Below are 27,969 nucleotides of genomic sequence, written 5' to 3'. Positions count from 1 at the left end.
TGGTATGCTTCAACGGCACGGGTTGATATCATTGGTTGAGAGTCCTAACTTGAAGACCTCCATCTTCGTCATAGGGGATGAGCGTTCGAGTCGAATTGACCCCCGCTGTTTGCAAAAGATGCCGAAGGATATTTGGAGGCTTCGCCATATCGAGAGCTTTGAATTAACGACCATACTAAGGTAAGTACTCCGTAGAGATGATGTTGAATCATTGGAGCCGACATGCGAACTTGAATGTTTGGATCTGATGTAGCCTACCTATGGGACCTAAGAACTGAGGACCGCAACAAGTACCTTCAGTTCAGTTGTCTTTGACCAGCCAGAATCGTTTACCGCAGTACTTACTCATACTGAGTACTAGTAGTCGTTGAAGATGTCCCTTTATCTTCTAGCGCGGTATGAGCTGGAGCCACTGGGGTCAGAAACAATCTTGATCAAGTTGATTGGTCAAATATGCCGTTGGCAAAGGTTAATTACTACTATTCTCAAGTACGGAGTAATTTTGGGTGGTTTTACTCTTGAAAGGCACTCCTGGCAAGGCGAAAGGCGCAACACGTGACCTCGGCTCTCGGGCAATGGTGGTAGCTTGGCTTCTGGAGCAATGATTAGGGTTTCTGTTACTTGGCAGTGCACATTGAGGGCTGGTCTTTGACGATTCAAACGCCTGATGATGCTATTGTGAGGGAACTAAGTTGTTTCTGTTCATATCGTCCCAGTTCCAAAGTTGTTCAACGAAAACTTCAAGCAACTGAAGAACGAGACTTGAACTAGGTAGTACCTACTATCTTCAATATAGTAGCCTACTACCTCGTCCTGTGTGCTTCCTTCGATGCCACATACCTGTCCTTCGTGTTTTCATCATGTTCACACTGAAAGACTCGTTTTTAGTCTAATATCGACGGCAGAGACCGTCCGAATTGAAGTTTTGGTATGCGTATGTCAAATTGTTTCAACAAAGAGGGTTTCCTCTGACCGAACAGAAATGAAAGCACCGTTTCGATTTCGAGTCACAATGAGGTCAACAAAGCATTGTCAAAGCAATGGACTTCACATGTCAATGACCACGAAAGGGCCAAGTCAACGGTCGAAAATCTCCGACCAAAACCAATTGAGAGATGAAATACAGGAGTGCTGAAGAAACATGTTTCCTATTTCTAGGCGAAAACTTCCACACATGATTGCAGCACGAAGACAAAACACTGTTGAGCACGGAAAGTTCAGATTATACTGTCAATCATGGCGCAAATTTTATTCAATTGTACACGATATCAAAACCGCTCCGTCGTCTATATACCAGCACCACCACTCATGACCCTCCCCAACCTCAGCCATCACAGTCAAACTGAGAGGAATCCCATAAACTTTCCTCTCAACAAGTATCAACTCAGTGTGATCTATCGCCATCCACAACAGCCATGCCTTCTTACACTTCGCCTCGGAGCTCGCGAGGCCGTGTCTGGACAATTGACGACGACGACAATTGCTCCCGCGCAACGTCTCGAAGCGCCGGTTCCAGGAGTATCATGGATTGGGACGATGGGGTGACTCCTTCCCGGCCCCGTCCTCGGGGTTCTTTGCTTTCTGGATCGGCGAGTGGCTCAGCCTCGTCTGTGCGCGGAGGAGGCTCGGTCCGCACGATGGGTGATGACGATGAAGCTCTCCCCCAAGAGATGGTGAGACACTTGTCCCTGAGGGATGACGAACCCTCCGTGAAAGGGACCAGCTCTGTAGCCGGGTCCCAGAGCGGCTACCGCCAGCACCAGCGTCGACCAGCAAGCACCGTTCGAACGGAGTCTCAGAGCGGCTCTCGTCACCATCGCCGCCCGGGAAGCACCATGGTAACTGAATCCCACACCCCGGCGTCGGAATATCGTTCTCACCGTAGTTCCGTCTCTTCCGTTGCTCCTGACCACCGCTCCCGCGCACGCTCCGTCGCGCCTTCCGACAGTGTCTCCCGTCGTGGAGAGGATGACAGGCGCTCTTTGCGCTCCGCCGCACCATCCGACAGCGGCTCCCGTCGTGGCGAGGTCGACAGGCGCTCTTTGCGCTCCATCGTACCGGAACCAGGCAGACAACCACCCAGAGGCACGACGAGAATGGCCGTGTTCTCCAGTCCCACATGTCGATAGTGATCAATCCTCTGACTGAGATTCCTGGCTACAAGCTCAAGGACGTGGAAAGCTACGCTCGGTCCCGCACGGTGAGCGATGCGAGAGGCTCCTGGGAATATGAAGAAGAGTCGTACGTGAGCGCTCGGTTCAGGCATCGGTAAGCATGATTGGATCAAGTGAGTTTCGCTACGGAGAGGGTCGATGTTTCCGGGAATCACGACTAGCGAGGCCACTTTGGGGGAATGGATCTCTTTGGTGTTTTTTTTTAGGTTCGAGCAGTGTGGTATCCAGATTGTGCTAATTGAGATTGGCATGCTTTACATAGCAGTTATTCTAATTGAAAATCCTGCCTCAAGTCAGTCAGACATTGTTGTGAACCCAGCCATCAACGAGTATGCATATGCTACAATATGGTAGATTATTACATACATCCATCGTAAAATTCACTCATTGATGAAGGACATCCAACTACTATTGCGGGCACTGCCGCCATCCTGACCTGGAACTGACCCATCGCCCTCCAAACCTAATTCCAACCTTTCCAGATTTTGTTGCGCCTCGGTATCAAAACATGGGATAGCATTGAACTCATCCAGCTCCTGTGGGAAATTCGAGATGAATCCTTCATATCCGAAGTGCGGCACGTCTGCGAAGCCACCGTCATGCGGAGGGATCGTTTCCATTTGTGGAGACTGCGGCGTCGAGACTCCATTGCCCGTAGTACCCTGGGACTTGTTGCCGGACACGTATGGGTGGCCAGATGACTTTGTTGCTGAATCCTCGGGCCTGTCTGAAGGGACAGTGGTTTCCATCCCTGCTTTTTCGGGCGGAATCACCTGCGCAGGCGGGCCCTCTGGCACAGTTGAAATACTCGGGCTGATGGAGGAAGCCGCGTCACCGATATGCGGGGAGATGGGCCCCGTTTTCCAAAGCATTTCCCAGTTTTTGAACCGCTCGTAACCAGAGTCCACTGTATCCTGCCGGCTCTGTGCTTGCGTCTCACTCCACTCATCCAAGCGGCGAATGGCACGCTCCAACGCCTCAATAACATTGACAGCGGAGCGAGCCATTCCGACACCCATGGACATGATTTTGATCAAGCCCATTCCCTGCGATAACGCGTTTCTCAATCGCTCTGTCCGTTTAGTCAGACTTTGCGCGAGGATGACCAACAGGGCAGCTCGGCAGGAGCTGAACTCGGTATAAGAGGCACGAGCAAGACCAGTCTCATCACGAAGCAATCGACATAGATCAACAATTTCCAGGGCCGCTTCCACGCAGTCGGTCACCAGAATTGACCTGCTTTTGTACCGGGGAGCAGAGCCCTTCTGCGCAGAGGTTGGATTGACGCCCTTGACGTTACTGAACAAAAACGGCCGTCCAATGAAAATCCGCGTCAAACAGTAGTCCAGCTTGAGATGAACGTTGCAGCGGAAAAGAGGGCTGCTCGGATTGAGATCGCGGCACTCTGTCTCTTCCGGTAACGTAGTCCACCACTCAATAAGCTGTTTTCGTTTTGTGAACAATCTTTCTAGATGCTCAGGTTGCTTGGACTTTTCACACTTCCTCAGAAGTGATCTAAATGTGGCGTTGGTGAACTGCAAATTGAAGAGTGGGACCACCGGCGCTTACATCTCATGTGCAATTTCACCGAGCTTCATCGTCAAAGTAATCAAAGCTACCATATTTGTGTAGTTATTCGGCATAAAAGTGGACCGAAGACTGGGAAGATCTGTCGGCAGGTCAGCATCGACGTCAGCATCAGCAATGGATGCTGGCCGTCCATGCAAGATACTAATTCTCCTGATTTCGAGTCAGCATGACGAAAGTGCCGGTTAGGTGAATCCAGTAATCTCACTTCTCGATAGTGAAAGCGGTCCAAAACACGCGATTCCGAACCTCCTGCATTCGTGGATCCAGGCCCTCGCCAGTGTACTTTCGATGCATGCCGTTCTGGATTGCCATTTTCAGTGCAAGTCCGAAGTAAGTGTAGGACAGACCAGAAGTATCGAGTGGCAGCAGATATGTTCCCAAGAGTAAACACGCTTGCACGCTTCGGACAGATGTCGTCGCAATAATGTCTGGCAAAAGCTTTGACGCAAAATGATAAAAAGTCAATCCGACTTCATCCTCGGAGAACCGGTGCTCGTCCGCCGTCAAGTCTGAAGAAGGTTTGTTCACCGGGGTCGGCGAGTCCATGTGCGCAAACTGTGTCCCGATAGCCAGAATCATTAAGATGATGCATACAGCGGCTGCGTCGTTGGATGTTAGGCTAGAAGGGTTTGTATAGCACATGGAAAGCTTATCACGCAGCCAGTCTTCTTCAACGTAGAAATTGTTCGTTCGAGCGTACTTGTAGGCGACATTTACGAGGAATTCGGCAACATAGCGAGGTGGAAGACATGTTATTGCGGTCGACACGGCGGCCGAGCCAGACTGCAGCTGAGTTGCTCGCCATCGTTCCTCAAAGGGCACGGCTTCCGTTGAGTCCTCGGCAGATGAGCGACGCCCGGAAAGGAGATGATTGGGCTCCATACCTCGGGGATGGCATTCTTCATCCACTCGTCGATCTTCCGCCTAATCTTCATCGAGAAATTGAGGTAGGAATACTCACCCGAGTATTCTACGAAACGTAAGCCTCTAGAAATGGCCAATTTGTGAGCCTTGAAATCTTACGCATCGTGTTATCTGGAAATGCTTTGATGCTGAAATCTTCCTCATCGATTGCTAGATCGTCGTCATCGGGATCATCACCCTCGACCTGCGTTGAAGGGCCATCCGAGTCAACTTGATCTCGCTGCTTTCCCGGAAGGCTCTCGGCGGCTTTGCGCAAGGAGGATACGTCGAGAGAGAGGTTGGGAGCATAGTGCGACAGGATCTTCTCCATGTATTGTACTCGCTCAGCTTCGGCATCGTCACTTCTACCGAGACTGACTGCACGAAGTCGTCTACACGTTATGGTCAATGATGATTTTGCGATTCCAAAGCAGCAGAATACATACCGACTCGACTTCTCGTTCTGCTCTGGCACCGTATTGAAAAGACATTCACGGCGGTAGCGGGTGCACCGCCGGCAGGGCACACCTCCCTCGCATTTCTCCTTGACTCTTCGACATCCGTCGCAACTAAGAACAACAAAATCAATCGATCAACAGCCGCACATTTCTTTTCCGATGCCTCCCTCAACTTACGCGCGCACCGCTCGCTTGCGATTTTCCTCTGCGACACGTGGCCGCTTCGACCGCTCCAGGCCCTCCTCCCCGTGCCGTTTTACAGGAATCGAGTCTGATGCCAGAGGCCATTTCGCTGCAGTAGATTTCACGGGTGGCATCTAGTATGGCACAGACAGGCGGGGCGTATATGATTGTACTTCCAACAACATCACAAACAGTGCCGTGGCAGGTGTTCGTGAGCAGTCATCATCCACCTGTCCGTATTTAAGCAGATCGCAAAGTTCAGGTGAGACTGTGAAACGAGGGTTTGATCTGCTTATCTGATGCTACAGAAAGCCTTATCGGAACAGGCCGAGCTATTCCAGATCAGGAATAGAACAGCGCGGAGTTCCATGCTAGCTTTGTCATTGGACAGAATTGAGTACCCCATGGGGCTATGGTGTCCACGCTAACTGTTATTGGTTAGAGCTGCCAAATTTGGCTATAACATGGCGATCACATGACCTGATGACTCATCATCAGATGCATCTCGGCTATCTCCGGTCTCTCTTCGGAGGGTTTGGCCTCATCTAGATTCTAGCCTAAGCTGCCTGACTACTGCTTCCTCGTAGGTTATGCTAGGCGATGGAAAGGTAACTTCAGTATCATTGGCTCGATGTGGTGATTGCGGTCAATATGCCGCAAGGAGGGAGCAAACTACCTGACTTAGTTATGTACTGCAGAAAAAAGACACGGAATGAACTTTTTGAATGTTGCCCGCTGCACGGAACTACTCCGTAAGTATCATATCGATTTGTGTGCGAACTCGGGATTTTCTCTGGAATCTAGAATTCAACATCAACGCCGATTCCCAATTCACTTGCCAGGGCTAAGAGCCTCTTCGCAACAATCAAATCCATGATTCCCATCCCCACGCATTTGAACACAACATTTGCTCCCAGTGGTGGCACGACATCTTTGAATGGTTCGCCTGGCACAAAGAGCTCACCGACCTCAACCAGTTGGTCTGCTGTGACCTTTGCCGCGATGAGTTCGCCAGACTCTTCCAAGCATGCTTCTTTTGAATCGACATAGATCCTGCGGCCGTCTTCCCCAGACAGCAGCGTGTCCGAGTCAATCTCTCGCATGTGAGGCTTGTAGGAGCCAATCAGAGAAACAAAGCGCTGTTTGGGCGCTCTTTGCAGATATGCATATGGAAAAATGGGTTCCGTTGATGGCGTGCAACAAAAGATCACGTCACTGGCTGCGAGATCGGCCTGCAGTCTTGTCTCGTAGGACTCCTCACCGTTCTTTTGTAAAGACTCCTTCGAGTACGCATTGAAGGTCACCTGCGGGTACCTCTCACGCAGCTGCGGGAATGTCTCCCGGCAGAGACCATCGAGCCTGTCCTGCCCACGATTGACAAACGTGACGGCTGCGATGTGCTCGGGGAATAACAGCAGCGCCAATCGCGCATGCCATTCCGCCTGACGCCCAGCGCCAAAGATGATCAACTGCCGCTTCGGAATCGATGTGCAGCGAGTTAGCAGCGTCATTGTAGCCAGCGCCGTGCGGAATGCCGTGACTTCGGCCGCGCTTAGTGCACCCAGTAGCCGGCCAGCCGGTGACAAGACGTTAATGACTCCTTCGATGCGCCCCTGCGCTGGCACTGTAACGATTTTAATCCCAGTCGTGGCCGTGTCCGATACGGGCATAAACAGAGATGTATCGCCATTTTCGGTGACAATGCTAGTGCGAAGTGGCTGGTGGATTGTTTTGCGAGATCTTGACGGGGTTGAGGACTCTGCGGAGAAGACGCCGAGTCCTTGTGAGAAGTCTTGGAGCAATTGCTGGGTTTGGGCTGGGGTTAAATGGCGAAGTAGATGTGCCAGGTCTTTTTCGGAGATCAACCGCATCTTATTTGCTTGGGGCCACGCAGTAAACCGATGGATTGCACTAGCGTTGAGTACTACTTACTTCCTCGATGCGAATTATTTATCTAGGCTTGGATTGCGGAGGAATCCGATGCGTCTACCCCGCGATACAACCGAGGCGGTGCCATTATCGATTCAATGAATTAATCTCTGCTAGTAATCATGGCTCTAAATAAAGTACATGCTCGCTACAAAACACACGGAATCATAATAATAATCACACGATATCGACATGAATTCATCGCCAACTGAAGACTCGTCCAATTCGTCTCCTCAGTTCCAGTGCCATTGCCATTTGGGAATCTTTCGTTCGACCGACAGCCTCCGTGTTCTCAACTGCACGGCGGAATAAAAACCCCATGCATTCCGGAACGGTACCCCATGTCAACAGCTTGTAGACTTCAGTCCGTTCGGTGGTTCCCGAATGATCCACAGTCGAGTTGCTGCCGTCAGACAACCCGTCCATCAGCTCGAAACTGACCTCATCCGCCATGCCCTGGAGTTGCGCATAAGCAACTGGCACGCGTTGTTCACCCGCCTCCGCCTGCTTCAAGCGCAGGGCCTGCGCTTTCAGGACGGAATCGCGGTTGTGACTGGCAATGAGCAGGTTGGCGAGCGGGATGCTTTTATCGGAGCCAGCTTCATGCGGCCTGAGGATCGAGTTGTAACGTCGCGTTAGAAGGGCCTCCACAATGCCGTCATAGCAACGGTCGGTATCGGCCTTCGTGTCCCAGATGAGGTGTCTCGGTTCGGTCCGGAGGTAGGCCCCTCGAACCAGTTTCACGCCAAGCGTAAACCCACGGCTCTCCGCCATAGCCAGATGGCGTGCGAGTGTCGCAGGGGTTGATTTCAGATACGCTTGGTATGTGCCATAGAGCGTCGCAGTGCCTGGTGTCCGCTTATTGCAATATTCCTGGTACCGCATTACCCATTCATCAATGCCTGGTTGCACCGCTTGCTCCTCGGCATCGACCAAGATTCGGGCTTGTTTGGAAATTGCGGCGTCGCACGCTGAGCGAATCGCGGCATCCATGAAATCAGTTGGTGGCAGACGGTGCCGCAAGCGGTGAACAGCTTGCTGGCCCATTCCCGTAAGCCTGAAGAGAAAAGGTCAGCACCTACGCAGCTGTGAACAATCCACCCAGTCACGGCAACTTACTTCAATGCTACAAAGTCACCCTGCGACACCATATCCACAGTTTTTAAAGTACCCTGCAGCCAGGCATCGACTTCTTTCCGAGCGATGGCTTCGTCATGCACATTTGCTTCGTTATCCTTCACAAGCAACTCTCGTGCATAACCAAGGAGCACCCCGCGGTGACCCAGCTTTTTGATCTCAGCAATCGACTGCTGTACTTCGTCCTTGTTTTCTCCGGCACTGAATTGCTTGTAGATGGTGTTCTTAACCAGCCAGTGGAGGACTGGATTGCGCGAAACATCCATGAGCCTCGTGCGTGGGTTCGACAAGGCCGAAAGCACGGAAATAGACGGCCGAAGCAGGAGCGGCGACGACGAAGCAGTCAGGATACAGAGTGATCGAAGGACGTTCGACAACGGCAGCCGTGCCAGCGACGGCTGCTGCGAGGAGTCCCTCGTCCGTGGTGGCGGGATCACGTCCCCTACTGAAGTGGCCTGCGATGCCTTGGAGTTGTTGCTGGTCATGCTGACCGAGCGAATCTGCGCGGGCACGAGTGCCCGAAGCGAGCGAGCGAGCTTCATCTTTCCGGTGAGGACTGAAGCAAGTCCACCGGGGCAAGAGGATGACGAGCATGATGCGGGCTTAAAGGCAACTCGCCTCAGGACTCTTATCTACGGACCGGGTGGCAGAATGATCATCCACGGGCCGGGATGATCTTCTAGAAGCTTTGATAAGGATCGGGTGGATCCGACTCTGATCGGCAAAGCTAAACCGTTTTGGGAATGTGACTCTACCAATCCGGACTCTTCTCAGGGCTTAGGGCTTATTTTAGAGCTTCTGATGGCAGGCTAGGACCGGCAATCCCTGGATGATTGCAGCTCACAAGAATCAAATCTTAGATCGTGGCAGAAGAGCACTCCTGGTGCTCTCCAAATGACTTAGTGGTAGTATCACTTGTTCCATGCTGCTTTGTTGCGCACCGGCCCGCCACCGGGTATTGAGCCGTGGATCATGTGATGACCGGGAAGATACCGGGATGCCGGACCCGGGGCAAGGCCGGTACTTATTCTGAGCTCGAAAGAACAATAATATGTGAAAAGTGCACTGGAACTGACACTCTAAAACTTGCATTCACTACAAAATGCCCTCGAAGCCCTATCATCATGTCGTAATCATGACAGAAATCCAGAAACTCCTCCCATGCAACTAACTGTACATATGTGCGATCCTAGGTACATGTAATTAGTCAAACGTAATCTTCTTGCCCTGGAATGTTGCTTGGGTGCTCTTCTCTTTGGCCTTGCGTGCCGCTTCCCACGAAGGATGGAGCGGCTTGTCCTCCGACGCCGGCGCCTTGGTTGGTTTGGAGGCATCACCAGATCCCTGCGGTTTGCTCTTGGAATCGAGCTTTCGCCCCTTGGCCTTTCGCCCACTATCCCCGGTTTCATCAGTCGCGCCTCTTCGTAAGTCCCATCCCTGATCTCGATTCGACTTGTTCTTTTCCTTCTTTTTCCGGATATGGTTTGCGTTCTGGCCGTATTTCTTTTCCCAGAGCGCCCGGCGAGCCTTTTGGCCCATTCGGTTCTTTCGCTTCTTCGGAGCAACGTCTACGTCTTCCGCGGACTCCGACCCGGACCAGTAACCGGCCATCAAAGACGGCAGGAAGGTCGTGTCCTTTGTCGGTTTGGTCTTTCTACGACCTTTTATCTTCGACGGCTCCGAGGAGCTTCGGGACGGCGATTCTGATGACAAAGACATGGCCTCTGCGGCATCATAATGTTTATGTGTTGGGACTTGCTCATGTGACACATCCGAAGCGGAATCCTCCTCGGACGAAGCTAGCCGGTCATTGAACTGGGAATACTCCGCACTCACCACGGACGCATCATCCATGCTGATGTCGCCGTCCGGTAACTGGTGTCCCGCAGACCGTGACGTATCGGACTCGCTCGCATCGGATTCATTCTCAGAGATATCGCCCGCGCTGGACGTCGATTTTCCTTTAGTTTTACTTTCCCTATTATTCTGTTTCGGGGTCGGTTGTGTCTCGTCGTCGAGACCAAAAGTGGCCCGTAGCGAAGAGATGATCGGGGGCAACTCTTTTTTAACGGGATTCGACTTGAATAGTCGCGCAATCACGTTAGCTTCTGCGGGATTCTGTGGTCCCGCTAGAGACACCGAAGTTGAACTTCTTAGTTGTTCGAATTCGGGAGTCTGGGCAATACGTTTCGTCTTTGCCATTTGTTTCAAGAGATATCGTTCGGCCGTCATGTGCAGGTTGAGTTTCTGAGCGTGTCAGTAGGATTGTATATCAGAGAATCTTTCCTGCACAGGCCCATACCTTGAGACTCTCCACCTCAGCCATATAACGTTCCAGTGCCTTTTCATTGCCATCGTTTCTCGCGGTTTTCTGTCGCCGGCCAAGCTTCTGTCGTTCAAAGCCACGGGCAACTTTCAATGCTCGGAAGAGCTGCCGAGAGCCATGCTCGAACCGTTTGCGCAACAGCCGTGCGCGCGCTTCTACTTTTCGATCGTCGCGAGGATCCTCATCCTCAATCTCTTCGTGCTTGCGTTTCGGCATTGGCGTGCAAAATCTTCGAGGTTGAGGCCGGCTTCAGATTGACTAGCTTTAAGGCGACGAAATTTATGACAGTCTGGTACGAGTAGTTTCGGAGTGCCTCAGTTGCCAAGACTTAGGTATTGTATTTAGGCTTCCTCATTCAGAAAAAAAGGCTTGCTTGATTATGTAATAATTCATCTTTGCTTGATTTGGTTTAGCGGGTGATCTGCATCCATCCGGGCCTCAGGATCTGGAGGTTAGGTAACTGGCGGTGGCACCTTGACACTGCTACTGACGTTCATCTGCAGGGAACCCGCGGCTAGCGGTGGAAATATTTTTCTGCTGTTTATGCTAAATTGGCACAGTTTCGTGTCCTTTTGTCCCCGCTACAGTGTTCACAGTTGTTTGTCATGTGATTGCTCGCATTGCCAGCACATGCACTTTAGGGACTTCGTCTTCCTGGAGGGAACTTGAAAAAGGCAATTGAGACCCTTAATGTTTATATTCGAGCTTTCCCTTGACTACTGGACAGTAATGAGCACTCTGGGAATATTTTCGGGCATCGAGAACAACGTACTTTGATGTCCACCATGGAGCGTCATGCTCGGTTCTTTCTCTCCTTCATAGTGTTCCCGGCTTTAGTCAGCTTTGCCTGGTATGCCACTTTCAGGTTTGGAAAACACAATGGTTTGGCAGAGTTGGCAAAGGCGCTCCTCGAGGCACGCTCTTTACCCGAGTCGAGTGGCCCTCTGCGCACTCGTTACACTGGCATCCAAGGCGTTGATCGGACCTTGTCCCTCTTGACTGTATTTTTCTGGCCGACAACCGACGGAAGCGCTCCTTCGTTATCCCTCCACACTTTTGTGTTTGCGGGCGCATTCGGATCTGCATGGGCCTTGATTCTTCTGGAGTCCTGGAGACATGGCAATGCTTGGACAGTGCTTGCGATGTATGAATCAAATCATTCCACGCAAACGAGTAGTTGCATCGAAATCTCGTGCTGACAGGCTGGGTAGGGCGTCTATATTTGGGCTTGGTGCTCAATTGTTTACATTCGCCGTAGCGGCCTCGGTTTACTGCGGACTACACCTGTGGCTCTCCCCCGTGTCAGTTCAACTGAGGCCAGAGAGGATCCTTGCTCCGGAGACAGTAGTGAGAGTTCTCCCGGTCATTTTCGTCGTGGGATACATTATCCCAAGCGTCGCGGTCGCGCTCACCACGCCGGGTATCGTCAGCGTTGATATCAAGCAAATCCTGATCGCGCTGTGGCAGCCATGGCCTGGATACGCATCTCTGCTGGCCTTTGTCGCGCATCTCCTGCTCCCGCGTGAGGATATCTCGTCAATTTCGCAGCGTATCGCGCTACGTATGTTCTATTCAGCTGCTTTTTGGCCTGCTGCCGTCACACATGCAGTTGGGTGGAGCGTAGCTATCACATCACTTATCCTACCAGCTCTGTTCAACGAGAGGATCGTGCATGCCCTGCATCCAAGGGAGGTGTTTGGCGTCACCTGGCCGTCGTCCAACTTGCGCATCAGGTCACTCGGCGAGGGTGTGCACGCGTTTCTGCAGTGGGATTATTTGATAGGATGCCATGCCGTGTTGTTGTGGGCGGCTGCGATGAACGTCTTTGCCCAGCGCAAGGTCACCGGCCGCGTGAACTGGTTTAGGCTTGCTACGACTATCGTAGGTTGCGGGATCCTTTTCGGTCCCGTCGCTGCAGCAGTGCGCCTGACGCGCCTGCGAGATGAACTCGTGTTGCAGCCCGTTGTGCGGAAGGAGATCCGTAGTCGTTTGAACAAAAGAGCGAATGGAACGGTAACTCGCCGGCGTTAACGACTCAATGGCCGGAGTTACCACTCTTGTACTGTGCTTTCTTTCGTTGAAAATAGCAATCGAGGTCCCTCTGGATCTATGAATGACTTGCTACGAATACCACGGTAGAACCCAGGTGCACCTCACTCGGCATTGATTTCAAGCTCCTCACGAGGCCACTTTATGTACGGAGCATGTCGTATGGAAAATAAATGAAACAATTGGTGTCATATTTGTAGGAATACATAAGGTTTATTTCTTCTCCTCAGGCTTTTCCTCCGGTTTGGGAGTGGGCAGTTTGAACTAAAATTCATCATCTCAGCATACCATTTCAAATGAGAAAGGAGGAATCAAATCAACTTACAGAGTCCGGGCGCCGGTCTGTACCAGGTCCAACCTGTTCCCAGGCCGAAGTACCGCCCTCGAAGTTACGGAAGGCCTGTGTCAATTCCAGAGGCTCGTAGACAATGCGCTTCTTCTCCTCGTCATATCGGATCTCAGTGTAACCGGTCAGCGGAAAATCTTTTCGCAGCGGGTGGCCTTCGAAGCCATAGTCCGTCATGATCCGGCGCAGGTCTGGATGGCCGGTGAAGAAAACCCCGAACAAATCATATACCTCCCGCTCATACCACAGCGCACCGTCATACAGTCCAGTGATGCTCGGGACCGGCTCCGCCTCATCCGCGTAGGTCTTGACACGAATGCGAGAGTTGTGGCGCACACTTAGCAGATTGTAGACGACCTCGAATCGCTGCGACTTTGTCGGATAATCGACGGCAGTGATGTCCGAGACCTGAGTAAATTCCGCCGCCGTGTGGTACTTGAGGAATTTCATCACCGGCAAAAGCGCCGATGGCGCCACATAGATAGTGAGCTCGTCCTTCCAAACCGAGAACTGCTGCACGAATTTCGGCAGGCAGGACATGATGTATTGCCCATATTTATGCAGGCTTTCCGTCTTGTCCTGGTACTTGTCCGCAGGGTTCACGATTGGCGCTTTCAGTTCTCCTTGAGCTGCAACAATCCCACAGTTAGACAATTCAAAACACAAAGCTTGCCAATGGCTCGTCCGTATGTGCGATCAGGGAACCTACGAGGCCGTTGCGCGTGTCTCAAGTTCGGAACATGTCCCTCCTTCGCCGCTCCCCGAAGTGAGGACGTCGAGAACGTCCGGATGCATTGGGAACGTCCGATAGCGTTGCCAAGGCCATTGCGGCCTCCCAGTCGGGCCAGAGAGCGTGCGGCAGCCATAGCGTTTGGACGATTGTCGACGGCAGGGTTGACGGAAGAGTGATCCCCAAATCGAAGTCGGCAACCGACTTGGTAGGTCACGTGAAAGTCTCCACGTGAATGCTGACAAATACAGTCACACGTGATTTGGTGGAGCGGTGAGCCAATCAACGTGCGACTTCCCTGGTCTGCGCGGCAAACCAAGTCTTGACCAGTTTCTCAGTTCTCTTCTCTCCCTCTGAAGATTCAGCCCATCCGATCCGAGATCTGGATATCCTGCCTGGTCGTTTCTATTGTTTCTTAACTGGCGGCTTTCTGTTTCCTTCTCTTGCATCTTGGTTCTGACCGATCTCTTTTCGAATCAGTCTCCCTCTTCCTGGATCTTCTAGGCCGGTCCTCTCGTCTTCTATCTACCTGTTTTAACCCCGTCGTCACGCCTCCAAACCTCCCGCAATCATGTCTAATCGGTCTCAAATTGACTCGGTCATTGATGATGATGATGAGTTCTGGTACGTAATCTCGATGCCGATTCCTCTACGGTTTTATTTCTCAACGGTACTGACCCTCGCTGTACAGCCCACTTTGTATTGAAGAGTTCGATCTATCGGACAAGAACTTCAAGCCATGTCCCTGTGGCTATCAGGTAACTCGCTCATTACATCTCGCGACTTGAAACCTGTTTCGTTTCCGGTCTAACACTTCACTCAGATTTGCCAGTTCTGCTATAACAACATCAAGACGCATAGCGAAGAGGGGCGGTGTCCGAACTGCAGACGAGTATATGATGAAAGCGCCATTCAATACAAAGTTCCAGATGCCGATGAGTAAGTGGAATCCAGGTTATGTCATCTCCGTCGCCCGTATGTGATTTCTGACCTTTTTTTTTCCCCTCCAGGTTCAAAGCCGACTTGGCCTTGAAGCATCGGAAAGCTGCCGCTGCGAAGAAGAAAGAGCAAGAGAAACGCGAGGTTGAAAACTCCAATCGCAAGAATCTGGCTGGCGTTCGCGTGGTTCAGAAGAACCTGGTCTACGTGATTGGTTTGAATCCGACAATACGAGACGAAGCACAATTGCTGCAAACCTTACGTGGCCCAGAATACTTCGGGCAATATGGCGAAATCGAGAAGATTGTCGTGAGTAAGGCCAAACCGGGCGGCAATCCTAACCAAGGAATTGGTGTCTACGTCACTTTCGCGAGAAAGGCCGATGCAGCTGCATGCATCGCTGCCGTGGACGGCTCGCAGAATGGGGACCGTATCCTAAGGTAGGTTCTTTAACTTTTTTTTTTTTTTTTTTTTTTTTCTTCATGAGATCACTGACTTCGGTGATCACGTTAGAGCACAATACGGCACAACCAAATACTGCTCAGCGTTCCTGCGCGGAGAGCAATGCAACAACCGAAACTGCTCATTCTTGCACGAGACCGGCGATGACAACGAAACCTATAGTCGGCAAGATCTATCTTTCGTCAATACCGCCCAGCGCCATGGCCATCATCAGAATGGTGCCCATCGGCCACTCCCGCAATCCGTACAGTCTCAGCCAATGCGTCGTCAGGGAAGCAAAGACGAACCGGCCGGGAAGTCAGGACAAGATGGCTCAGCTCTGCCGTCTTCCGCCAGCTGGGCCAATAAAGATGGACCTCTCAACCGTGCTAGACGTACTAGCGTTAGCGGAAATCGATCGTCCCCTAGTCCAAAGCCTGCAGCGGCAGCAACGGCGGCCTCGAAGACGGAGGACGGGAAGCGCACGGATAAGCAACAGGCGACCCAAGATTCTCGGCGGTCCACCCCAGTTCCCTCGCAACAGCAAACGTCCAATTCTCAGTCACGTGACGAATCCACTGCTCCTCGGGCAGAGGACCTTCTGCTGGAGAATCTTGTCAAAGCCATAAAGTCGCCCGCCTTCCGCTTCGTTTTCTCAACAGACGGGCTGTCGGAGGATGATGTCAAGTTCCTTGAAACGGGTCCATCATTTATTGATCCCTTTGGGGGAGCGAAACGCCGAGCAATGCGGGAAAAAGCCGAACAGGAACGAGCAAAGCAGGAAGCGGAAGCCCAGTCTATGCTCAGGCCAGCTTCGGCTGGAGAGGAAGAGAACAGAGAAGGTGGCAGCTCGCAACTGGGCGGCGAGCCAGACGATGTTCACTCATCTCGAGGAGCGGCTGCTGGCAATCGCGAGGTCCATGGTGCAATCCAGCCACCTTCGCAACATGGCACCGCGAGCAATTCAGCTGTTGGTTCTCCGGTCTCTTTAAGCCAGCAGTTTCAGAACCTCAATATCAACGGCAGGAGTTTGACGCCGCTTCAGCAACAGCAATTAATGTTGCTGAAGTCGGCCAATAGCCAGCAAGCTGGCGTTCTGGACCACATGCAACTCGATCAATCGTCCCAAACTCGGCAAGGTCTGCTACAAGGCTCTTTGCCTCAGAACAATAACATACAGGGTCATGGCCGACAGTCTTCTCGGTTCTCGTTCGCGAACGATGCGAATGCCAAGAACCCTCGAGTTCTCGGCCAGCAAGGCTCTGTGATGCAGTCCGCTAGTCCTAATGCTCTCGCTGCGCCTGCTCCGCAGCAGGGACTAGCGAATCAGTTCTATACTGGCAGTGTCCAGGGTCCACCTCCCGGCCTGAAGACTGCTGGAACTCCACCGATCAGCGGCGGTGGAATGTTCTCCCAGGGACATGGTTTCACGACAAACGCGAACCTCGGTGTCGGAGCCAACGTTGGGAAGCAAGACGCGAACCCCGAGCTTATGCGTGAGTTGCTACGTGGCCGCGGCGGTACAGGTACCGGCGGTGTACAGGGTCATGAAGCTGCTAAGCGTGAGTTCATGTTCTCCCTCCAACAGCACCAGTCACCCCCTCCCCTGACTCCCACCACCACTGGCCTTCTCAACGCCTTTTATGGTTCCCAGGCCGGCACTCTTGCCGAGTCAGGACCACAGAAGCAAAAGAAGAAGGGGAAGAAGCAGAGACATGCTAACACTTCCTCCGGTGGAGGCGGTGTAGTAGATCTTGCGGACCCGAGTATCTTGCAGGCGCGAATGCACCAGATCGGTGTTGGTGCGACGGGGCAGACGGTTTACGGAAGTCAGGGGCAAGGTGGGTACAATCCCTCCATGGTGTATGGAGCTGGATACAACCGCTGGTGATGGTCATGGATATTGTTGGAACTTTCGGCCAGCCATCGACTCCTGTCCTTTGACTTGCATTTCTTCCCCTTTCTAGCTTCGATATTCCCCTTGGGTTTTTCTTTTCATTATCATTTTTTTCTTTGGGATTGGAATTTTGTCATGCATGACGATTGCCATTGTGAGGTCGGTTTTGTTTGTTTTCTGCAGCGAGCATTAGGCGAATATGGCTCGGAATCGTGAGCCTGGGTGTGCCTATGGCGTTCTTCCACTGGGGTTCATGATTTGTGATGTTTGACGGAATGCGGCGTCACATTTTTCTTTTGTCAGGTATTGTGTTCCTCCGATGCATCGGCCACCCTTCGTCGACATATGAGAAAGTGCGACGTCTTCAGGAAGTTTATCATGTACGTTAATCCTCCCCGTCCTGTCTTGTATTCAAGACGGGGGCTGATATGTCGAAACAAGTTCTCACATATAATGTTCTAGACATCATCCTGTTCCACTCTTTGTTGAGTACATGGTTTTATGGGCCAGTTTTCTGTAAATGCCATGCCCATGTACTTTTGTAACTGGCCAACTCCATGAATGTTGCGTTGTCATTGACAGAGTTGTTGGCTGGCCGATTTCCTCCTGTTCCGTCCTGACCATTCGCGAGCAGGACTGCAGCCGTTTGAGGACTCCAGCTAACCGGGATGTTTTGTTATAGTGGATGACAACGAGTTTCCCCCCCTCTCTGTTGGAGCGAAAGCGAAGAACGAGCCTTCTCTTCGACAGCAGAACCAGTCTAGTCGCTCAGGCACGCCATCGGTTCCTCCCGGTTTGCCGCTCCCTCCTGGCCATCCAGCTGCAGCGGTCCTTCAAGGGACATCAGCGCCCCACAGCCCTGCTTCGTCGACCATTTCGTTGCCCACACACCCACCGCCAGGCTTGTCCCTCTCACGGCGTGCAACTCCTATCCAAAAACCTCAAGACACGATTTCTGGTAACGCAACGCCAGTTTCGAATGAAGAGCAATCTGATGCTGTGCCGGCCGAGAAGACACGGAATTCCGGCGATGTCTCGTTGGGTTCGCCACAAACGAACCCAGGCAAAAAGAATGTTTTGGGAATGAAGCCAGATCGGACAGAGTCTCCTTCACCAGCACCCACGAAAGATTCGAGCTCTGGTGAATCTGGACAGCGGCAAGAACGCGCCACATCCAAGAAAGCCAAGCCCATCAAGTTGAATCTGGCTCTTGTAGATGAACCCGTCCAGGCACCTGCTACGAAAGGGGAGCCTGCTCCTAGTAGCTCTACTGCTTCCGTTCCAGCGGGAACGACGGCGGTCGCCACTTCTCAGCCTGGCTCTCGACCAAATACACCGCTAACTGGCATCTCGAGAGCCTCCGACTCATCCGGGCCTCGACAACCGAGAGTGATTCGTGTCGTTGACACGCCCAAGACTGAGACGCCGCCTCCTCCAGCGGCTCAGTCTTCGTCATCCAATGCACAAAGCAAGGGTCGCTCGCGGCGTCCCAGTCTTACCTCGTCTGGAACTCCGGTGGACGCCGCCTCGGACTTCGAACCCGGAAATTCAGCTTCGGGGTCGAGAGCGAGTTCGCCTCCACCATCGCGCGTTGGATCTGCGCCAGTTCGAACCATGACGAAGAGCCAGGCAAAGAAGGAACGACGGCTGAAGGCTAAGCAAGCTGAGGAGGCAATGAAGGAGGAGGCTGCGGCCGCCGCCGCTGTAGAGGAACAAGCTCCGATCATCGGTCGAAAGCGAAAGACCAAGAAGACCCCTGCTCCTTCATCTGACCCACCGGCTACTTCGGAAGGGAAGGGATCCGAGCAAGCAGCGGAGAAAGAAGAGAACAAAGCGAACAATGATCGCAAGGCAACCAAGGACAAGGCTGCCAACGATGCCAAAACAGCGGATGGAGAAAGCGAGGAGAAGCAGCCCGCCGAGGCATGGAGAAGTAACAACACAATCGAGCAGATGGTGAAGGATTCGAAAGACAGCGGTCGTTCCATCAAAGAATTGTTCCAGGAGCGCACTTCTCCCCTGCACATGCTGTTGGCGCAGCTGAACAGAGCCGCAGAGATTGATTTGCACGCACACCCTCTGTTCAACCCGCCTAGCCTTAGCCAGCGCACAGACATGAAGTGCACCGCGGAGGATTACGGCCGGTTGAAGCAGCCACTGGAGCTGACCAGTGAGCACAAGAAGATGCTCCTGCGTGGTGAGCCTGTCCGGATTAATGACGGCTCCGATGTCCCGAAGAACCGGTGCTTGATCACTCCGCGCGGATGCGTGCTGCGGCATCTGTCGCCGGCGGAGGAGGATCGGTATTTGGAACTGGAGCGTCGCATGAGTTCCGAGAATATGCAGGAGTTTCCGGCCATTTCCATGCCGGACCCAGATCCAACTAACATGACTGGTGGCTTAGATGCGCTTTTCGCGACACCGGAGAAATTCAACATCCGCTGGGTCGATGACAATCAGGACTCTATTGCCTTGGCTGCAGGTGCCGTACTGACTGGGGGCGATGATCTCTCTTTGAACGGGACGTCTGGGGCGTCGGCGCCCAACATTCTATCAACTACGGACGTGGACGGAAGTAGTGCTGCCAACACCGGGGATCTCCTGAGCTCGACGTCCGCATCCGTGCGATCTTTTGCGGCCGCGACGGCGAAACAGATGCTTGGTGTGACCGGCACGTCACTGGGGCAGATTCCTCATCTCGATGAGGTGCGGGCGATGACGGATGAGGAGCTGCGCACGTACATTGAACGATCCCAGCGGGAACTTGAACAATCGCGGAAAGAATTCGATGCCATTGACAAAAAGTTCAATGCTCTTGTCAAGCGCAACAAGAAGCTGGCCCAGCAGGCTCTCGCCGCTACTGTGGAGGCTGCCAAATGATTGATGCGGTTACTCGACTACGTCCAAACTTGTTTTTCGATGCAGCGTCAAAGTGTTTGTTACTTATGCTCACGATCCCACTCAACTGCATTCAAGATTTGTATTAGTACGTGCCATGTATACTATTGTACATTGTGTACGAGTAAAATTCATATATATAATTGTCGATTGATTCAGCTATTGCGGCTCTCGATTTTCTTCTTGTAATCAAACGATGGGAATCGAGCAGAGCGGGATGGTACCCTATGAGTGTCAACTGTCATAATTTTGGGGTCAACCGGGTCCAGGATTCCTTGATGGTCTGCATCTTGGCACCGCAAGTCATCAACGATGGTGGCAGGAATGGGAATGGGCGGTTCATTAACCTAACCTAATCAGGTAATTTCGGAAGAAGATCGGAGCGGAGAGAACAGGAGCCTGAGGCCGCCACATCAATCATACTATGTAGTATTCAGCCCAACGCAAGACAAATCGAGATCCCATTCTCCCGCCAAAAATACATGAACAGTTCGTAGATGAAAACTACCTAGATCTACGGAGTACTGTTATGGTAAGTAGTACCTAAGTAGTACTTGATCATGGACGGAAAATCGCTATGGCATCCTCCGCAACTCTCTCTAAACAAATCTCCGATTGCTATCATCGGCGCTGGAGTATTCGGTCTGAGTACCCTTGATCTCGCTCGTCGGGGCTATACCAATGTGACCGTGTTTGACAAACAGCCCTATTGGAACACCAAATATGACATTGATTCCGGTTGTGATGCGGCGTCTGCAGGTATGCGACTCCCGTTCAAAGTCTTTAAAGCCGCCAGCGACTTTCCCAGTAATGGCCGTTTCTTATTGAAGCGTGTTGTTTGTTAATGCAAACGCTCAGATACCAACAAAATCATCCGCGCGGCATACGAGGACCAAATCTCGTATTAGAACCTCGCGCTGGAGGCCATCGAACAATGGAAGGCCTGGAACGAAGACCTGGCCCGTGGCACAGACCTGCCAGATGGCATGACGAGCAAGGACCGCATCTACGTCAACACCGGCGTGTACCGTTTAGGGGGTGAATCCGGTGGCCTGAACGCGTTCGAGAAAGCATCCATCGAGAATCTGACCAAGGCGGGCAAGGGAAGCCTGCAGTATCTGTTGGATGATGCTGCGGAGGTGGAACGAGCTCGGAACGATGGCCATGGTCACGCCATTGATCCCTTCCGTCTTGCCACCGGCGGCAAGCATGCTGGGTATCTGGATATGGTCGGCGGATTCGTCTACGCGGACAAGGCCTGCCGATATGCCCTCCACAAGGCACGGGCTCTCGGGGTCAAGTTTGTTCTCGATGACGTTGCAGGCCGGTTCCGCTCGTTCAAGGAGGATGTGAACGGTCGGGTTACGGGTATCGCTACGGACGACGGACGGACCCATCCAGCGGCGGTCGTTGTCGTCGCATGGGGAGCGTGGACACCGTCGATCCTGCCGGAGATTGATGGACTGTGCGAAGCCACAGCGGGCTCCATCGCCTTGATCCAGATTCCTCCGATTCCGCGCCTAAGACAGCGGTTCTCGCCCGAAAACTTCCCCGTCTGGCACTACCGAGTCGGCGGCGGCGAGTCTGGCGACGTCTACGGATTCCCCATCGACGAGCGTGGCGTGATGAAGATTGGCTATCGGGGGACCAAATACACAACCCACGGAAAGTCGATGGCACTGGTCGAGAGCAGAGCGTGCCCATCACCCGCTGGACCAAGCCGTCGGTTGACCTCCTCCCGCATAAATCGATCCGGGCTATCCGCAATGTTATCGGAACGTACTTGCCGGAGCTTCGGAAGAACGCCATCGACATCACCGCCACCAGGCTCTGCTGGTACACGGACACGTTCGACAACCACTTCGTCGTCGATGTCGTGCCGAACAGGCCTGGCGTTATCGTGGCCACCGGAGGCAGCGGCCATGCGTTCAAGTTCCTGCCCGTGTTGGGCCGGTTCGTCGCGGATCGCATCGAGGGCAAGGAGTCTGATAAGATCATGGAGTTCCGGCGATGGCGTCGTCTCAAGGACGGCGAGAAACCTGTTAATGTGCTTGGCCAGGGCAGCCGCAGTCCAACGGCCCTGGCCAATGTCAAGATGAGCAAGAGTGAGGATTTACGCTTGTGGGATATGACATATCGAGCTCATCTCTGAGTATGCTGTCTAACAATCATGTTGCCCGAATGAATATATTATATAGCTTCTTGCTCCAGAATTGAGGGCTTGTACATACAACATCATGCTGATGAAGCCAGAAAAGTAGGTATCACGCACAAGAGGTAATAGAGGCCACTCAAGACCCTTTTACTCTTCATATATCAATGAGCAGTGCCGCCTTGAAGTCGTACTACCCGTAAGAACATCACTTGATCATCACATCAATTACCTGAAGTGCGTGAAATGGTTTGCCCAATCAACGATGGAAGCTATCATCCCAACTGTCACTTCGTGACAAATTACATGTCCCCTAATTTCACGGGTTGTAGAAACACTCGAGGCACTGAGAGTTAGGCAGTGCTTTTTGTCATTGTCCTTTCTAGCCCTTCCATCAACTACCTTTCTTACTTATGTTCGTGATGACATGCACAGCGAAAAGCCCTCAGGTGCAGAAGGAGCTCCACACAAACCAGTCACCACCGGAATGACTCGAAGGATTGAGTTACGGTAGATGGAGTATTTGAAATCGCAAGGACTATGTCGTAGTAGATATGGTAGTACTACTTATTCACTTTATGACTATCAACGCGCGCCTCCTCCATACGAATTGTAAGAATAACCACTCTCTACTGCCTCCCTGCCCAGTCGAGTCTGCTCATCCAGGTCCTCCACAGGGAGACCCAGCACCGCGTTATCCAGGCCAAGGGATTCCTCATGATTTCCACCACCGTTGGGGAAGAAGACACGCGTGTACATTATCTGCATCCAACCGAGGCGGTCCCCTTGCTTCATGCGGTCGAAGCCTCGTTGATAGCGTTCGCGAGTAGGCTCATACTCAACCGCCCAGTCTCTGTCCCTCTCGCCCCTGATTCGCTTCCAGCTCTCAAAGAGTTCCTTCTGACTGACCAGGAAGCTGGATATCGAAATTGACCGGTTCAGCCATCGGCTCAGGGTCGGGCTCTGATCTTGCTTATCGTCCGGGAAGATCTTGAGACTGAGCAACGCCGCCACGGCTCGACCGCATTGAGGAAGAGTGCTGACATTGATTTTCGTGTTCCCGTCATCAAAGAAGGTGATGCGGCGCTCTTTGAAGTTGAATCCGAACGTTTCCGCGCAGAGGGCCAGGCTGTGCTGGTACCAGAAGCCGCAGATGATGTTGATCCAGGACAGGGCACCAGTCTCTTCGATCTCCTTGTGAACCTTGACGGTCCGGTCTGCGGCGGCTCGGATGTCGTTGATCAGCGCCTCGTTGGTGTAGAAAACACATGCAAGTGACTTCACAGCTCACTTGGATTTCATATGGAAAGTTTGACCAATGAACTCTCGCTCTAGCTTGAAATTGATTCAACGAGCTTAACGGCGTTCGATTAAGCTTATCGCCATCGGAGTTTGACGACCGCTGGAGAGCATGAAACTAACACCGTTAACTCCGTATCAAGGTTGTGCTCCGTCGACTACAGGAGGCACCGACTTACCAGTACTACATCATTTGAGAGATTGCGAGATCTAGGTAGGTAACCTAATCATCAAGAGAGACGGCATCCCTGGCGGCCTCTGCCGCCGACGATCTCAACATCATGAAAAACGAGATTCAGCAAAAATTCAACGAACCTATCGGGGCATAGAAGAGAGGATATGGTGAATGCCTTCTCAAGTTTGGCCTGGCCGACGCAGCTTCCGTGTTATCATCAAAATCAATCGCCCTCACAGGTCAAAGAGTCGCAGACCACTATACTGTTGCCCGTTGACAGTAGTAAACATATTTGTGACTCATCGTTGGCCGGGAGATTCCGAGTTGAGATGGCTGGATTGGGATGTTCAATTGGCTTTCCACGAGAGATGCGCATTGGATCGGACCGTGAGTCTTCACAAAAGCGATCGATGAAATGTGAGATGAAGGGTTGCATAATCATGAAGCTGACAATTGTCTTTACTGGGACAGCTCAGTATCGCTGGCAAATTCTGGAAAAAAATTATGAAACATTAAGCAACAACCAGTACGGATCTGAGAATGGTCAGGCCTGAAAACCCATTCTCTGGGGGATGAGTAATGGAGAGTGGCGGTTGAGCCGTTCGCAGGTTAGTGTCCACGAGGTACTTACAACTAGGATGAGACGGACTCTTAGGGACAGAGACGAGGGCCTTACCGCGGGTATCGACGTCAGAATCTCGTATATAACATACAAACTGCAAGACCTCGTGAGTAGACGAGGACCGCATCAAGTGCAAGATGTTGCAGATGATCCTGGCTTGGACGAACAGGACCTTCCGGAAGACCTTGACAAAGTACTGCCCGTCGGTACAGAAATGGTCGCTGCTCTATGTATGTCAGATAAGATAATTGATAGCACGCCAACGCAGCGAGAAAATTGGTCATGACATCTGTTCATCGGCATGACGAGCAGACTTGAACAGCACGTTGTTTCCAGGCAATGAGGTAGCCGGTCTCCTTCACGTTGCATCTGATGTCGACGCGAGGATGGAATGAAATTCAAGGAATTTCCGGTCTTCAACTCGAGCTGACAACGCAGGCCCTGAGCACGTTGACTCAGGTGGCTTGCCTCAAGTTCCTCAACCGCGCAAACCCAATGCGTTAGAGATTCAGCTGAAAGCAATAGCCTACAGATATAGTTGAACAGTCTCACACCGAGTATTATTCAAGGAAGCATTGCGTAGAAAGTGGGAAGTACGGGTCGGATAAGGCGTTTCATATTGATAGTAGAAGATGGAACAGATCGGGAGAACTTCATGTTCTTTCATTGAACTGGTAGTTAACCTACTGCATCAGTCAATTGCCTTTTCTTCGTGGTCGACTTGCCGCTTTCTCGACCATCTGCGAACAGCCAGAACCAGCCCAGCCACGAGTGGACTCCGACGCCATTCCCAAATCTCTGTAGGGGGTGTAGGCAGTCTAGGATGGATACCGCTGCTGAAGTATGAGCTGGATCCGATAGACTATAGCTTCTTTCTCTGGAAGTGAATTGATCGGGTCTGAGTCACTGGCCAGATGCCCTTTAAAGGGCTTTTCAAATTCCATCCCTTGAAGCTTCAATAGTGAATCCTTCCACGCGAAATTACCTTCGATAAGTAAGTAGGTGGTGGGTTAGAGAAGGGATTCGTCGTACTCCGTACTCTATCCTGTAGGTATCTGAGATTCGGGGCTTGACTCCTTGGTCTCATTCCTGCATTCTCCGGCGTTCTCAGGTCGCTTCTTTTTCCCAGCCTCTTGGTCAACCTCGTTTAACTACATACCTAGGTTCATTGCTTGTGTTCGGTACTAGTCAATGTAACTGATTGTGCAGCTGTGCTGCGGATGCGATTTGGCGACCCACAACCCTCGATCTGGTCCCTTGGAACGATCTCGGCATTGACTTTTGATCCACGATGGAGGGTCCGAACTCTGAATAATCACCCGATGGAGAGCTGCTTGGGCTTCGAGATGGAACTCATGGAAGGGCCAAGGAATCAGGTTATCCATTTGAGTTTCCGGTGTGGAAGGAAAGTCTTCGCCAATGCCAAATGAACGGTTGGAAATGGATTCATGGAGGACAGTTGAGTACGGAGTAAAGAAAATGGCGATTCTCCCCATTGTCCGTGGCGTGCCAAATCTATCTTCGTTGTCATTCCAGTCATACACTCTGTCGAACTGTCGATGCAAAGAAATTGTTGATGCGGAGCACTCTGACTTCCCGAACTTGTGAATTTTGGCTTTCGGTGGCTTGCAACGAGTTTCATCACCTGTTTGTTTCGAACTTTGGAAGAGAGTGTCGGGCCGTCGGCAGTGCGGCACTCGGCAGACCGGACAGAGAGGCAGAGGGGGAGGTAAAAGTATGTACTCCGTACTTCTGAAATGGGCAGGTTACAGTAACTGAGTCTCCTTACCTATCCCTGAGTTGGAGGAGGTCGTCAAACACCAGGCGACTGAAACTTCGCGGCTAACTATGTACTCCGTACAAGGTTAACTTATCCCGCCACCTGTCGCTTAATTTTCCGCAGGCACCAAAAATGTACAAGACTATGGAGTCGTTGACAGGGATTCCCCAAAGGATTTCCGTTGCAGAAGGCTATGTATGTATCCGGAGTTGGTTTTGGCATTTTCTACTAGTTAGTACATAATTTGATGAGCGTCAATTGAGCAACATTCGACTTGATTTCTGTTCAGCGTTTTTGGTTTCCCTACCGCGGAGAAAATTTCCACCACGAATTGCTCCGTGCACTCTTCAGCACAATTGCACTGGCCCGCAAGTAGACAAACCTAATCGATCTCGATACGGAGTACCTACGGAATACTCCGAAGTCCGTACGGAGGTGAGTACCAAAAAAAAGGAAACAAGGAAAAGACCCATTGAATGGCGCTAGTAATTTTTGCCGTCCACATTCTGTACAAGATTGTATCAGAAGGTAATAATTACAATACCATACAGCTAACTTGTAACTTCATGCCATCAATAGTATTTGTGCCACATTCATACCGCTCACTCCATTCTCTCAGCATCGTCTTCAAATCCATCATCGAGCTGCTCTATCTCCAGCTCCGTCCCTTCGCCCTCACCAGTTTGCGCTCCGACTCCTCTCCGATCGTCGTCGTAAAATACTCGCACGGAGAGCTTTCCTTTTCTCTATTTACCCTTGAACTTCCTTTCATCGTGGTCTGTTCTTCCTTCTCGGTATTCGTTGCCTCCTTCCAGTTCCATCACCCTTTGTATATGGCGAACGATTCGCTCATTCATTGTCCTTTCTAGCCCTAAAAACTTGGGGTAGATATCGGCATCCTGCGACGATGTACCTTAAATAGGCTGGCCAATTTTGGTGAGGCGGTTGATCGAATATGATGGGTGGTTAATCTCTGGAAACCAAGAATAAAAATTTTCGTTCCGAGTTGCAATCAACTGGCTTATTGATTCTTATCACGCTAGTATAGTTTCGGTTAGGCTGATGTAGTTTCTCATGATCACGTGAACTTTCATAAATTTAGTTAAGAGGAATATGACTATTAAGCAGTACGTGCTATGTCACGTGACATAAGCTAGTTATCGGACAGAACTGGGCTTATCCTGGACCGAGAGAGAACCAAACACAAGACCTTGCTAGCTAGAACTCTGCTCTCCGACTCTATGGGCAATCGGAGCTTTATATACACATGATGCCAAGCCAGAGGAAAAACCTACACAAATGAGTAGCGTCCTAAAGAGGACGGTACAAGCGAGCTGAAGAGTGCTGAAAACACATGAACCATGGAAAAGAAGCGGCTAAAAGCCTAAACGGCCTGAAAGACGGAAAAGACGGCACAAGAGAAGACATAAAGGCCTAAAGACACTGAGCTGAACACAAGGAGAAAAAAAAAGGAGCAAGAAAGGAGAAGACAGGAAGCAGGTCACGTGCGTGTAACGATACACGTATCGTACACATACTGGACCATACCCTCTGACAACGGAGGTGAGTACCAAAAAAAAGGAAACAAGAAAAAATTAGAGTTTGGCGCTAGTAATTTTTGCCGTCCTAATCTTGTATAATGTTGTATCAGATAGGATTCGTTTACAATACAATACCGGTGCCTAACGTTTACGTGCGTATCCCACATCATCATAGTCGCTTCCATCATCGCACGGTGCAAATCCACGTGGCAATGGTTTTTTGCTGCGGCTTCCACCATGAATCGGTGGAGGGACCCAGGAGACCATGGTGGCCTTTATACCGATGCCACCCAGATCTCCGGAGCGCAGAGTATGATACCATCCAGTCCAACAGGTCATGCTGAAAAGAGTATTATCATACCGCATTTTCTACTATGATACTCATGAAGGATGGCTAAAT

The 27,969-nt window shown here is 51.6% G+C and overlaps 9 protein-coding genes across 9 annotated transcripts; 3 read left to right on the top strand and 6 right to left on the bottom strand.

Annotated features, from left to right (window-relative positions):
- Positions 1–1,876: 1,876 nt before the first annotated feature.
- VTN31DRAFT_50 (uncharacterized protein) lies at positions 1,877–2,425 on the bottom strand (the record flags this gene model as incomplete). The annotated part of the gene is made up of 1 exon (XM_069405450.1): positions 1,877–2,425. One exon carries the CDS (start codon positions 2,423–2,425, stop codon positions 1,877–1,879), a length of 549 nt encoding a protein of 182 aa, XP_069262906.1.
- A 129-nt stretch (positions 2,426–2,554) lies between these two features.
- Positions 2,555–5,442, bottom strand: VTN31DRAFT_49 (uncharacterized protein; the record flags this gene model as incomplete). The annotated part of the gene is made up of 7 exons (XM_069405338.1): positions 2,555–3,689; positions 3,744–3,914; positions 3,970–4,601; positions 4,649–4,734; positions 4,788–5,059; positions 5,114–5,236; positions 5,303–5,442. 7 exons carry the CDS (start codon positions 5,440–5,442, stop codon positions 2,555–2,557), a joined length of 2,559 nt encoding a protein of 852 aa, XP_069262905.1.
- Positions 5,443–6,108: 666 nt separating this feature from the next.
- Positions 6,109–7,179, bottom strand: VTN31DRAFT_48 (uncharacterized protein; the record flags this gene model as incomplete). Its single annotated transcript, XM_069405227.1, has 1 exon — positions 6,109–7,179. One exon carries the CDS (start codon positions 7,177–7,179, stop codon positions 6,109–6,111), a length of 1,071 nt encoding a protein of 356 aa, XP_069262904.1.
- Positions 7,180–7,435: 256 nt separating this feature from the next.
- VTN31DRAFT_47 (uncharacterized protein) lies at positions 7,436–8,916 on the bottom strand (the record flags this gene model as incomplete). Its single annotated transcript, XM_069405116.1, has 2 exons — positions 7,436–8,294; positions 8,357–8,916. The coding sequence occupies 2 exons, from the start codon at positions 8,914–8,916 to the stop codon at positions 7,436–7,438; spliced, it is 1,419 nt and encodes a 472-aa protein (XP_069262903.1).
- Positions 8,917–9,577: 661 nt separating this feature from the next.
- Positions 9,578–10,916, bottom strand: VTN31DRAFT_46 (uncharacterized protein; the record flags this gene model as incomplete). Its single annotated transcript, XM_069405005.1, has 2 exons — positions 9,578–10,621; positions 10,677–10,916. 2 exons carry the CDS (start codon positions 10,914–10,916, stop codon positions 9,578–9,580), a joined length of 1,284 nt encoding a protein of 427 aa, XP_069262902.1.
- A 560-nt stretch (positions 10,917–11,476) lies between these two features.
- On the top strand, positions 11,477–12,731 carry VTN31DRAFT_45 (uncharacterized protein; the record flags this gene model as incomplete). The annotated part of the gene is made up of 2 exons (XM_069404894.1): positions 11,477–11,844; positions 11,912–12,731. The coding sequence occupies 2 exons, from the start codon at positions 11,477–11,479 to the stop codon at positions 12,729–12,731; spliced, it is 1,188 nt and encodes a 395-aa protein (XP_069262901.1).
- Positions 12,732–12,962: 231 nt separating this feature from the next.
- Positions 12,963–13,961, bottom strand: VTN31DRAFT_44 (uncharacterized protein; the record flags this gene model as incomplete). Its single annotated transcript, XM_069404783.1, has 3 exons — positions 12,963–13,013; positions 13,075–13,724; positions 13,805–13,961. The coding sequence occupies 3 exons, from the start codon at positions 13,959–13,961 to the stop codon at positions 12,963–12,965; spliced, it is 858 nt and encodes a 285-aa protein (XP_069262900.1).
- Positions 13,962–14,396: 435 nt separating this feature from the next.
- Positions 14,397–19,982, top strand: VTN31DRAFT_43 (uncharacterized protein; the record flags this gene model as incomplete). Its single annotated transcript, XM_069404672.1, has 7 exons — positions 14,397–14,449; positions 14,517–14,583; positions 14,649–14,764; positions 14,836–15,204; positions 15,278–16,767; positions 16,954–17,046; positions 17,785–19,982. The coding sequence occupies 7 exons, from the start codon at positions 14,397–14,399 to the stop codon at positions 19,980–19,982; spliced, it is 4,386 nt and encodes a 1,461-aa protein (XP_069262899.1).
- A 1,004-nt stretch (positions 19,983–20,986) lies between these two features.
- Positions 20,987–22,099, top strand: VTN31DRAFT_42 (uncharacterized protein; the record flags this gene model as incomplete). Its single annotated transcript, XM_069404561.1, has 1 exon — positions 20,987–22,099. The coding sequence occupies one exon, from the start codon at positions 20,987–20,989 to the stop codon at positions 22,097–22,099; it is 1,113 nt and encodes a 370-aa protein (XP_069262898.1).
- Between the last annotated feature and the right edge of the window lie 5,870 nt (positions 22,100–27,969).

This window comes from Thermomyces dupontii (assembly GCF_041956625.1).
Source record: "Thermomyces dupontii strain NRRL 2155 unplaced genomic scaffold VTN31scaffold_1, whole genome shotgun sequence".
Lineage (NCBI taxonomy): Eukaryota > Fungi > Ascomycota > Eurotiomycetes > Eurotiales > Trichocomaceae > Thermomyces > Thermomyces dupontii.
This window is presented reverse-complemented; position numbering and strand designations above follow the sequence as displayed.